The sequence below is a fragment of the Kryptolebias marmoratus genome, linkage group LG16 (assembly GCF_001649575.2).
Source record: "Kryptolebias marmoratus isolate JLee-2015 linkage group LG16, ASM164957v2, whole genome shotgun sequence".
NCBI classification, from domain to species: domain Eukaryota; kingdom Metazoa; phylum Chordata; class Actinopteri; order Cyprinodontiformes; family Rivulidae; genus Kryptolebias; species Kryptolebias marmoratus.
Genome location: NC_051445.1, coordinates 19,069,012 through 19,082,417, shown reverse-complemented (window position 1 = coordinate 19,082,417; position 13,406 = coordinate 19,069,012). Strand labels below are relative to the sequence as shown.

The following is a 13,406-nucleotide window of genomic DNA, read 5'->3' as shown; positions in this document are numbered from 1 at the left end:
GATCTCCAGGAGCATGGCAACAAGTCATCCATTTAAACCAGGTGTTTTAAAGCAAGAACATGTCTAAAACATGCAGGAGAGCGACCCCCGAGGAATGGAGTTTGACACCCCTGCTTTAGACTTTTTTCTTTTTTCCACTCATGGTCTTTGGGTCTTCTCATGGGTTTTTGTTTTGTTACTCTTACTTCATGTTGCCAGTTGCTGTTTTGTTCCACCTTTTTGTTCTTATTGCTTTTGCTACTCTTCCCACGCCCTGCTTGTAATCACACGTTCATTTTGTCAGCCTTACTTCCCTCAGTACATCTAGGTCCAGATTTTCAGTTGCAACTTGTTGATTCCTCCTCCTTATTCTCATGTCAAGTCATGTTCTGCCTTTCCCTCTTCAACCAGGATTTCCTGTCTGTGCAGTGGTTTTGTTTTTCAAAATATGAAGGCGTTTATTATTCCCACAATAGGTTCAGTCACTGAGGGAGTTTTTAAAAAATCACTTTGTTAATCAGAATTTATCATGATGAGGAAGTAAAAACATTAGTTATAATATATTAACAAATGTTTCTATAAGTTCCGTATCTGATAACCTGTTCGTTTTAAATTGAAAGAATAAATCAGTAAACATATTGATATAAATTGCTGTTATCATTCTAATACCAGACTATTTTTTTCTCTGACTGCCATCTTTGCAACACTTTTATGAATCTATAAACACACAGTCTTTAACATAACAGCATGACAGTACTTTAATCTGCCTGAAAAAGACAGTCAGAGTGATTTAGTATTTTCTTTCAGCAGGCTGTGAATGTGCAGTATGTGGATTATTTTTAGCTGCCTAACAAGAGACCTGAAACCCACTGGTTGAAAAGAGCCGGAAAGGCAGCACCCTGAAAATTAAATTTGGACAAAGAGAAGAAATAGAAGAAGCCCCTTGGATACAGATTATACACATTTACCTCGGCTGAGATGTTGTGGTGTCTCTATTGAAGTGGAACTGAGGTGTGTCTGTTCTAGTGTTGCAGTGTTTGGAATGATTTACAGTATATGGGCAAGGCTGATCACTGCATTGCAAAAAGGTTTAAACAAATTAACAAAAAAATGATCACTGGTCAGATGTTTGGGTTCACAACAGCCAAATGACCAAAAGACCATAGTTGCAAATTTGCTCTTGAATTTCAAAACACGACAGGATTGCTTTTGCATCTTTTGTAAAGAAGGAAATCATGAGAAATATTATGAGAATGTTATCAATTCAGTATTAGTTTCATGCATTTTATCACAGAAAAATAAGATGCAGATAGTTAGGTTCAGTTAAGCTTTTCATAGTCACTCATAAAATTGTCTGCTTCTATTGCAGTTTTCATTTCAGTCTATCTCTTTATGGTGATATTAATTATTAACAAACCCTTTTCAGACACAACATGCATAAAACCAATGGCTTTATCAATCTGTTAAGCATCAGCATTCTGTCATTCAGACACTCAACACTCTTCTGTTTATGTTTTCACAGGTTCTTTCAGACAGTGATGGAACCATGGCACACGTGAAATATATGCCATTTTCTTATTATTTTGGCTATTTTCATAAAAATCAGCAATAAATCAGCTGAAGTAAAGTACTGGGCAAAAGTCTTCATTCATTCTTCAGTTCTTTGTGTTTTGCTCCCAAACAGCTGGACATTCTTCTAATCCTTAAAGTGGACTTCATCTATAGTTTTTCAGGCTGCTTTCAAAGATTGTCTTTGGACTGCTTTTTCACTCATTTTCAGTTTAGCATCTGACTATTTTCAGAGGAATGTTTGTTGTTATTGTTTTTGTTGTGTGTTAAGCCACCTGACTCTGACATTTGAATCATTCCAGGAAAAAAAGACTCCTAAACTGAAGGGATGGACTAGAATTGGGTTAACATGTAACTAAAAAAACCTTGCAAAAATCAATTTGAATTCTTTAGGCTCTTTGTTACCATAGCAGGATTGTCGCAGACTTTGATACCTGACACAGCTTGACTTACAGAAAAATGTATTTTAGCACCAGCTACGTTATTGTTACTAATTGAAAACTTTTTGTAGATGATGAAGACCTTAATCAAATTGAAGCATGTATAGGAAGTGAATGAATAAATGGTATATACTAAATATCATTTATTGTGACTTTTACATTTTTACTAACATTTAAAACTTTAATACCAGTCTGCAAATTAAGGGCACGCATTCCTCACAGTTAAGGTTTACACAATCAATTCTTTTTAGTTTTGACACTTTTATGTCACGTTCATTTTCTCATGCAGTGAAAACTGACAAACAGCTGGGAAGTTGTCATTGCACATGTAGGCAGGGCACAGCAGCAGTGAGGTTTTCAAAGGAATTAGGGGAAATGTGAGAAACATCCCCTGCAAATGACAGCCAGTTAATTCATTTACTGTCTGACAGCAGAGTTAGAGAAAAGCGCCACGCTGATGTGTTAAACATGAACGCCAACACAGCCAGATGCTGTCTGAATGACAGAAAGAGTGCAGTTTTGAAAAAATCTATTTTGTATTTTAAAATAGTCACAAATTAATTTGTCAAACAATTAAAATGTAACAGTACTACAGTACCATGAAACCAGCTGCACATCTCATTCAACGTTTAGAAATATTGTTTGGAAAAAGTGACTGAAATGGGGCAAATTAATTTTTAAAACAATGAGTAATCTGAAGGCAAGAGCTCATACTCTGAATAAAAGATTTGTGCCAAGCCAAACAAATCTTTGGGTCTGTTTGAGCACAAACTGTTCATAAACGTCCTGAAGGGATGAGTTTTCAGTCCTGGCAGACTGTACCACACGCAGCAGCTCGGATTTTGTTTGTGCAGAAACACCTGACATCCTGTACCTGCTAATGCTCTCCAGGAACATTATTTTCTGATTGTCACAGAACACGCACAGTGTGTGCAAAGTCAGTGTAGTCACTGCTGTACACAAGAACACAAATCGTCATCTTAGTCATTCGAGCTGAAGAGATTAGTCCAGTGGATACTAAGATGATTGTTTTAACATGACTGATCACATCACTGTGGACAAATACTGATTAGTGCACACACACACACAGACACCCCCCCACCACCACCACAAACACACACACACACACACACACACACATACAATGACCTGAGGGTCCTCCCCCATCTCTTTAATGTCAAGTTTTCAGCTAATAGCTCTTTGTGAAGAATCTTGTTGGTGTTAAAATACTATTTTATGTCTCTTAAACTGTGTAAAATTTTGTATTATTCAGAGATTTTACAAAAAAACTAAATTATAACAAATTGTGAAGGCTCGCCGTAATTTTAACTTGGCAGACTCACCTGGGCTGTCCAGCATCACTCATCGCAGATCTTCACCCGCAGCAGCCAATCAGCATCCAGATTCGGGATATAAGGTTCCCCGTTCTTGGCTCCTCCTGCTCACCAGCCAAGTTTCGTCCCGCCGCCTCCCCGTCTCCACCCTCGCCTTCCCAAGCTCGTCTGGACTCCCCTTTCTTGACCTCTACTCCACCACCAGGTCCGGGTCCCGGGGAAAGACTACCCTAAACTCTCACCCTATGTCGATCATTCAAGCTCTCAGTGATTCTCTGCAAACTCGTCTTCTGCAGGGGCCCGAACGCCAAAGACCAACAGCCGATAAAACACTCTAATTGTCTCCATCTCTCCGAGTGAGTCTCTTCAGGTTGAAATGTTTTTGTGCAGGATTGCTTCCCGACCTGAGGCCTTTCTGGGTGGAGTTTGCATTTTCTCCCTATGTGCACATGGGTTTCCTCCCACAGACCAAAAACATGCATGTTAGGGTAACTTGTAAGTGTAAAAGTTGTCCCCAGGTATGGGTGAGTGTGTGAATGCTTGTTTGTCTCTATGTGGCCCGGTGATGGACTTGCGACCTGTCCAGGGTGTCCCCCGTCTCTCGCACAGTGACTGTTGGAGATAAGCAGCAGCTCCCCGCGACTCAGAAAGGAGAAGCAGGTAAAGAAAATGGCCAGAAAGGCCCCAGGTAAGTCTAGGCCAAAGTTGTTGAAATAAACATTTCTTCCTTTAATGTTTTGTTTGTGTTTTCACATTTTGAATATTTTCTTAACAAAAGGAAGTTTATTCAATTTTTTTCAGACAAATGGCCTGTTGGCTGTGCAAATTGGATGAATAGAACAATATGATATGACATTTTTAGTCTTTAATCATTTTGTGAAATTACCTTTTGACAAGTCTTACCTTTTTAATACATGTACAGCCTCCCCACTAGCTAGTATACTTTGTTTTTCTGTCAATTCCCTTATTTTCTGTTAAAAATAAGTGGTGGGAAAGACAGCAGTTAGCATTTATTTATCAAAGTGTGACTCTAATACTGAGATATGCTGAACCATCACTTAGGAGTTCTGTTACACCCCTAATAACGAGGCGGTCAATAGCCCATTACATTTCTGTCAATCTTGTTACATTTTTTAATTGTAAGATCTTCTAGGCTTTTTGGACACACACACAAACACACATTTCTTCTGTACTTTTTGGGGTAATCTACTAAGTAATATTAAGTTATGTCATGAAATTCTGTTACCCTCGCTTCAGCGAACATTAAGAATGCTGACATGTCTGAGTGTCTGTACCACCAATTTTATTGTGGCCATGTTGCTGCCTGGACATATGGACAAGACACACATTTGCACTTCCACTGTTTATAATGGAAATATTCTGTTATGTCAAACTGGCAGAAAGTGATTTCTCAAGCTTCTAATGGTTAATGAGTGGGCTGGTGCACTTTAAACCCAGTCCCAGCAAACCTCCCACCCCCCAGTCATTGCCATTGTGGGAAACTTTTTATGACAAGCTTCTATACAGCTTAGAAAGCTTCCCCTCCCCCTACCATTGATATTACAGAGAGATTTCCCCAGGCAAGATGTAATAAAATCATATTCATCTTACATTTTGAAACTTCTGCACTATTGAATTATCAGAAAGGAAACTCTCATCCTAACAAAATTATAAGTATTAGTGTTAACTGCAATCAGTGCACAGTTCAACACGAACCATTAAATGCTGGCCATGTAATGTGATCTCTGAGGTCTCAAGTATACTTGTGACTGGCTTCAGATTCACTTATGTGCTGATGGCTGCTAGATTGCAATGTTTTCCCATCTGATGCCTCCCAAGTGAAAAAAGTGTCTTGGACAAGCTTTCAGCAAATACCCTCAAACACCAAACAACTTGAAGGCTGTTTGGTGTGAGGTAAGTAATGAGTCTGACAACATGGGCTGGACTGGACTCCATTACAGGGTCTGGGAAAAGGCGGTTGAAGAACAAACATATTTTCCGCAGCAGACTGTGTTGGGATTGGCTCCAGACTTCAAACTTTTATCAGTAAAGTCAATATTTGTAGGATTCAGAAAAGGGTTTTTAAGACACTTCTTGCAGTGGAGTGAGTAACTTTCATGCATTCTCAATGCTTGACCCCCAAAGGGCTGTTTTGCAGACTATCAGCTAAAAGTAAACTGTTTTGTGTGTGTAAAGTTGTGAGGGTGTGCACTTGTGTACCTATCTGTGTGTGTGTTTTCTTTTTTTGTTTGTTTTGTTTGCTCATCTGAGGATAAAAAAGAACTCAAAGACCCATGCGCTCTGTTGGGTTCACAAGTTACCTACTTTCTGTTTGGAATGTCAGTTTTCTCAACCCTTTTATTAAAGGAAAAACCAGCTGCTCTGACCAAAAACAAAAAATAATAAAGTAATGATAAATTACTTGACGGAAAATTAAGAAAATAGGCCATATACAAGTGTAAAACATAGAGTTCATGAAACCAGCGGAACATTTGTGGTTCCTATGTAACCTGAGATGCAAAGGTTAAAAGGTTTATTGGGCATGCATGCCAAAAATAATGATTGATGGTAAATAAAAGTGCTTATGTATTACTGACCTTAATAAAATATATTTGAACAAACCTAAGAAAACTGAAGAGCACAAAAGTTTGACAACAGCCAAGTCATAGTTTGCTTTAGGATACACTCCACTCCTACATACAGTGTACCATTATGTTACATGAAAACAATACTAAAATGCTACACAGAACAAACAAGAGATCTGAAATTACCTGTTACTTATTGATATATTGGGATTTCCCATGCCTTACATACCTTTGCACTGCTCAAAGAGCTCACATACATGTTTGCCTTTCATCTGTGGCTCTCTAGTCATTCTTAAAGGATCTGAGGACTAAAACATTTACTCAGGGTTGTTAGTAAAACTGATACCATAAAAGCAGTTGTGCTGCTATTAAGTAAACTCACAACTGCCACAAAATATATTCTTAAAAACAGCTAAAAACATTCAATTCTCCATAACAAGCTAAAAACCAGAAGTTTACCATGAACAATAACACACTCTAGTGAAAGTAATAAACTGCAAAAGAAATAAGAAAGTATTTCCTTATTTTGTATTTAAAGCAAACAACCTCAAAATCCATTTTTCTTTTTGTTAGTCTGCCCAAGATAATGTCTGCATCGAACTGCTCTTAATGTGTGCATTTTGCAGAGCTCAACATAATGTCGAGTGAAAGTAATAATTTATTCATACTGGTTAGAGGGGGCAAGTACATGATTGTAAGTGCTTAAACTAAGACCTTTGTAATGGCATTGTCATGTCCCTGAAGTCTCATCATCATGGTAACCATTTAGTCCAAACAGACAACAAACTCACCAGGAGACTTTTTACTCTTTGGCATTTTCCACATCAGCTCTAAGACATTTCCACGTCACAAAATCTTTTAAAGGAAATTCATGTTTGACTATTTTACTTACCCATGTAAGCATGCAAATTAAGAGGAAACCAATGCATGGTGATTAATAATTAGTAATTAGGTAATAGGATTTGAAGTCTAATACCAAATAGTTTTATCGAAGTCTGGTTATTGTCCTCAGGAATTAGGACGCTCATACATATCATCATTTATTATTAGTTTATTTGAAGGACATCATGACAATAGTGCAAAGCAAAACTCTTAAGTTATCCCTCGTTTCTTCATTTTTAGCTTTTAAGGAACCAAGTTTTCATGTTTTCTTTAATTATTCAGGCTTCCTGAAGGTCAACAAAGTTCTTCTCTAGACCGGCTGCATTTTTGCTCATTTTCAGGCCAGTACCATCTTTAGAGAAATGTTTTTTGTCTGCTTGTTTGTTTATTATGCCACACAGCCTTGACCTTTTGAGTCATTCAGAAATTAAAAGGTTCCTAAAGTCAAGAGATGAACCAGTGTTGTGTCAAATATGTAAACCTATAAAATATAAGCCTATGAAGAATCTAATTTAAACTGAATCTTTTGGCACTTTGTTACCAGCAGCCTGCAACAAAAACACAGTTTATTCTGACTGCTAATGCTGTTGCTAGATAACTTTGAGACCAGCAGGCTCCACAAAAAAAACAAACATAAAAATTAACTTTCTTCGTATGTTTTTAGTCGATTCTCTTATTTTCATTTTTCCCGAAGACTTGCCTTGGTTATATTTTTAGAGTGCTGCACATGGCGTGGCCTTTATATTAAAAAATTGCGTGGGAACCCTGGATAGCATCCCATACATGTTGTTGTATTCCAGTTTAGGACACAAGCTGTAGTTCTGGTATTGTCTGTCTGTGCTGATGCATTCAAACTGCAAGACATTGGTCTATTTTATGTGTTGGTGTGACAAACTCAGAAAAATTAATGCACACCTACCAGACTACAGCAGACTTTATTCAAATAAATCCACTACAATGCCTATAGCCCACAGTCAAGCCAAAGATAAAAACACCTTAGTAGCTGACTTCAACACAATCATAAACAACAAAATGTGCAGATCAGACACCACAGATTTATACTTCTTCAAAGAAAATAGGGGGAATGATTAAATAAAATCACTTTTGTTCATCATGACATCCTAGTTAAACATAAGAACCTAAAGGTGATTTAGAGGAGCCAAAATTAAAGCCAAAAGCTAATAAGTAAGGAAACCAGGATTGCTTCTTTGTCTTTAAAAAAAAAGTAAATTATTTTATTTATCATTTTTCTAACTTACATGGATAGAGTGAATAAAAGAAAAATACTGCAAAAATTAAAAAGTGGTTCCCTCACCAATAGTTTTACATTTTGAATAAATTAATGCACTTATGAAGAAATTTAACCAGATTGATTAAAGTAATAACTATTCTTTAACCAAAAACTTGAGTGCACCGTGTATAACTAACATTTACAGTACAGTACATTAAGAAGCTGTGTTTTTAATGAGCACCTACCTAACAATTCATTTTCACAAAGTGCAATTCACTTACTGCAAACTGATAAACTACAGTAAGGAGACAAAACTGTTTCAGCCAAAACTGGGCTTAAAGCAATAGTTCAAATATTCTGAACTGAGACTCTGCGTTCAGGTTCTGAACAATTGATATCTTACCTGTTGTAGATAGCTCTTTGAACAACACCAGTTTGGGGAAATAGAGTTTTAGGTAATGGCTGGGCCAAGCAGACCCACAACCAACGTGGTTTGCTGTCGTTTTAATCAGTCACAATTAGCAGCAGCAGCAACTGGCTGTTGCACTTTCAGAGCAACCTACTGGGCAATTCCCGCAGGAATATCACAATATTTCTGTGTTATGCAAAACTGATGGCAGTATAGAGGTGTACAAAATAACATTTAACATGAACCATGAATTTTTGAAATAGTTAGGATAGTAATTGAGGTCTTGGCCCCGGTTAGATAGCTGATCAGTGTAATGAGAGGTAACTACAACAGGACAGGTGAGACATAAACTGTTCTTAACCCTTTTGTTCTTTTTCCCAGAACCCATTTTTAAACAAAATAAATGAACCTATTTCCAAACCATATCTCTATTTTTGACCACCAGATGACACAGAAGCAGCACATGAAGCTCGCAGGGACTATTTAGAAGACAGTTACATAATCACCAAACAGGAGCTTAGACAATGGCTGGAGAAATTGCAGATTTAAAATGTAATATCTAGCACCTGCATCCTTTTTTTTCTTTTTGCACATTTGCCTTTTGCAGATTTCTAACACTACTGTTTTTTTTTCTTTTCACATGCATCAGTCCACACCACTGAATCTATGAAAATAAACAATCAGTTCCTATTAGACTGGACAAGTGGCTGCAGACAGAAACACACCGGACTGTAAAGACTGTAAGTACAAATAAATTTCAAAAAATTTGAAAAAACTACACTGATGGCATTTTATATCTGCAAACTTCACAAACATTTGTCTAAACTTTGGTTCTCATTTCAGCATTGGAGTGGACAGACTCTTTTCCACTCATATGGTCAGTGTGGCTGCTCCTGCAGGAGCTCAAAGGCAAGCTGTGTGATGTGCCGCCATGCTTGTTGAATGTGACGGGATTCCGTTTTGCGAGCGCAGATGGCGAAGCGCAGGACGAAAAGACCGGACAGCTGGCAGGGCACCAGGTGGATTTCTCTGCTCTTTGTGATCTTTTTCAGCAAGTTCTGGTTGAGCTCATTGGAGCCCTGAGAGGAGGCAGTAAGAAGATCATGTTCAGAAATATACACATAAAAACTACATGCACCCCAAACTGTGATGTCCTGCTGTGACATGGCTTTAACACAGGTGAAGAATGTTGTTACCTTGAGCCTGAAGCAGACCAGTCCCAAAACGACCTCCGCACAAATCTCAAACCTCTTGTCTGCTCGCACCAGACTCTCAAACTCTTTGGCCAGACCCACTTGCTACAAACAGAACACAAAAACACCAATCATAATATTTACTGGTCAAAGTACATGTAAAATAATGTTCAGTGAAGCTGTTCTTATTATTATTCACTTGTTTTTTCCCCAGAGTGGCTTTATAATCCAAAATCCAACAAGGCAGGACAAAGAAAAACATTACAAACCACACTTTTAGAGAGGTTTATGAAGACTGAAACTGTATTTTATAAAACACAACAAAACAAAAAATTTGGGTTATCAGGGTTTTTCATTCTGTTTTTGGAAATGTCATTTTGTTTTCTGAAATGTTACTAAATTTATTCCTGTTTGTTTTGTTTGTGGCCTTGTCAGCTCAGTACAGCTTTAAGAGAAAACAAAAATAAAGAAAACAAGCATGTCTAAATATCATAAAACATAATGTGTAACTACTGGAAGTCATAAAATGCAAAAAAACTACTTGTTTTTAAAATTGTAGACAGGATTTAACCTCAGCTGGGACACATCAGAAATTTTTACTAAAGGATGTAATTTCTGCTCTTATTCACTAGAGAGCAGTATTGCTTAAATATTAACGTCAGTTGTATCACTGATCTACATATCTATCCCCACCAAACCTCATCAAGTAGAGTGTAATGACGTATTATGGCCTAAATGTAATCATCAGTAAGAAACTGCTTTGAATATATAATTATGAGATCACATCTTGAGAGGAGGTAAATCCTCGGAGGCACACATCATACAAGTTCAAAACCAGAACCATGAATTAGCCTTTATCATGTTCTGCTTTCAGGCAGGAAATATAATTTCCTCATTTGGATTATTATTATTATTATTTATTTTATTATTTTTTTAATGTTCCTCTGTGATCAAACATTTTAACCCAACACAATTCACCCACTTCAGATCAACGAGCCCACTGACACACTGGGTGCAGGTGATCTTCAGTGCAGTCGTGATTATAACCGTGTGATTGTGACACTTTTCCTGCCCCTTCCTCTCTGATAAAACCAGAAACTGAATGTCCATCATCTAACTACCATTGTTCTTTTCTTCAAATCCAGCTTTCACCACTCGAGTTGTTCACAATAATAAACTGGAGTGGCTTGATTACCTGTCTTGTTACTCACTGTACTGTGGCATATTTTTGCTCAGCAGTTCTTTACTTAAAGTCCTTTATTTCTTTACTGATTGTGGTGTTCACAGGAAAATCATCAGTTTGTTTTTGTAAAGATTTTTTTTTCTAGATCAAATTACATACAATAATTAATTCCAATAAAAAACTAATTTCAGACCAAGCAAGACTGATTAATGGTCAAAAACATAGCTGCAAAATAGTAATAATTAAATGCACACTGGCCAGCCATAACATTAAGACCACCTGCTTAATTTTGAGGAACATGCTCAAATTGGTGGTTTTAATATTATGGCATGTAGTTGCAAGGATCAGTGCTGCCTCTTCTACTTCAAATGGCGAGGAAACATGAAACAGACACATTTGACTGACAGCCAGAGGGAGGAAGAGAAAAAGCAGAGCCAGGCGTTCAGGCATTTAGAAGAAAAGATGGGCAGGAAAAGGGGCAGGCATGAGAGAAAATGTTGTTACAGACGAGGACGTATCAGTCAGATGTATATGACTGGCAGGATATGTTTCAGTTATGCTGATGAAGATAGCATGGGGGGGTGAAGGGACTTTACTGCTAAAGAAGATTAGGAGGGCTGAGATGTGGAGCACAGGGATGGAGGTGGCATTTACCATAAAGGAGTATGTGATCACAAAAAGTGGGGTTTTTTTTACAGATGGAGAGAGAGAGAGAGAGAGAGAGAGGGAGGAAAGAAACAAAAAGAAAAAAACTGGAGAAGCCAGATTGTTCAGCAAAATTTTAATTTTTAAAAAATAAAAAAATAAACAAATGGCTCAATTTTCTCCATAATTTTCTCCATAGACTTTACTGTGAACTTGTAGATGCTTGTAATTTTATAAATAGAACTTTTATCGAAGTTGCCACAATCCTAGGCTACTCTTTCCATGCCAGTTCACAGGTTTGTAAAGCTGACTGACGTGGGTTCATTCATCTGCAGGCCTACCTTTCGTATATGAGCTTGCATGCCTTTGATCCCATACATACGAAACACGAACCACATCTTCAGTGAGCGAAATCTTCTTCCCAGTGGAATCTGCCAGTGCTGCAGGAGAAAACTGGTTATTTCTACAAGGTTTACGTTACTGCTTAGATTATGATCACTCAGAATAATTGTTCTTACCCTGTAATCTGTAACCAGCCCTGTTGAAAGACAAGCAGGTTATTGAACATTGTATACTTTATTATTCTGTAAACAAAACAACTTCTAACAGCCAACATGCTTTTAGTAAAAAGGTTATGAACAATTAATATATTATCTGCTGTAGCTAGCTTTTTGAACAACCTTGGTTTGGAGAAATAGCTTTTTATTCTGATCATATCAATGAGCTAGTCTGCGTGGGGCAAGATTGCTGTCATCATAAAACAAATGTATTCTTAATAATTTCATAACAGCTCATAAAAGCAGTAATAAACTTTTACATTACACAATTCTTGTCTTGTTTGACAATGAACTATTTGGTTATATGCAAGAGCAAATAGCAGCAGGTATTAGCTGCAGCCCTTCTGGTGCAGCCAGGGGCACTACTGGCAAGATTATTGTAATATTCCAGCTTGAATAATCCGGTAATGCAAAGCTGGCATCGATGTAAAATTTATAAATCAGCATTTGCAAGAACTGCTAAAAAATCTTTGGTGTTTTGGTCTTAGCCTGGTCAAACTAGCCATTAGCTTTCAGTCTGATCAGAATTAATCTCTTGTTTCTTCAACTTGAGGCCCATTAAAGAGATCATAAGATATTAAATATTGATAACATTTCAACAAAACTCCAAAACTGCTTTAGACTTTAATCACTTGTAAATTTTTTCATGTTTTATATTTGTGCTACAGTCCAGGTGCTGTTTGCGGTCATTGTGTCCACCTCCTCCATCACAGCATGTCACTCCACACCCTCATCGGTGCCTACAGGTAGCTCATCACTGCAGAACAAAGGCCTGTGTTAGTTGGAGCTAATAACCACTAATTAGATCGCAGACTCCAGATTGTCTGAGCAAAGGCTTTGTTGAATTGCCTCAATGTGGTGGGAGGTATCTCTCTGTTCCTTTCCGAGTCTCCCTGTCTGTCAGGAAAATTATAGTGCAAATCTGAACCCATCTGCTCACTGAGACGATGTATACCAGCACACATGGTGGGAACAGAAATGTATTCATGGAGACATGGAATAAAAAAAATCTCTAGGTAAATCTTTAATCCTTTGAAGAGGTCCAATTAGGCACATCAGAGTAAGTTGTACCTGCAAAAGCTTTTCACCTGCACAGTGTGATTGTATAATTATTGCCATATGTGTATGTGTTGATGAATACAAGTATTGGACACAGTGTTCCCTCGCCCGGACGCGGGTCACCGGGGCCCCACTCTGGAGCCAGGCCTGGAGGTGGGGCACGTTGGCGAGCGCCTGGTGGCCGGACTTTCACCCATGGAGCCCGGCCGGGCACAGCCCGAAGAGGATACGTGGGTCCCCCTTCCCATGGGCTCACCACCTATGGGAGGGGCCAAAGGGGTCGGGTGCAATGTGGGATGGGTAGTGGCCGAAGGCGGGGACCTTGGCGGTCTGATCCTCG

At 38.1% G+C, this 13,406-nt stretch overlaps 1 protein-coding gene across 1 annotated transcript in view; it reads right to left on the bottom strand.

The window, feature by feature from the left end:
• Positions 1-7,705: 7,705 nt before the first annotated feature.
• Positions 7,706-13,406, bottom strand: part of ddc (dopa decarboxylase) — a 21,064-nt gene continuing 15,363 nt past the window's right edge. The window contains exons 11-14 of the mRNA XM_017409807.3: positions 11,969-11,988; positions 11,792-11,890; positions 9,626-9,727; positions 7,706-9,508 (exon numbers count right to left, since the gene is read on the bottom strand). Coding sequence (XP_017265296.1) covers positions 9,308-9,508; positions 9,626-9,727; positions 11,792-11,890; positions 11,969-11,988 — 422 coding nt within the window. The 3' untranslated portion in view covers positions 7,706-9,307. The remainder of the gene's footprint in view (positions 9,509-9,625; positions 9,728-11,791; positions 11,891-11,968; positions 11,989-13,406) is intronic.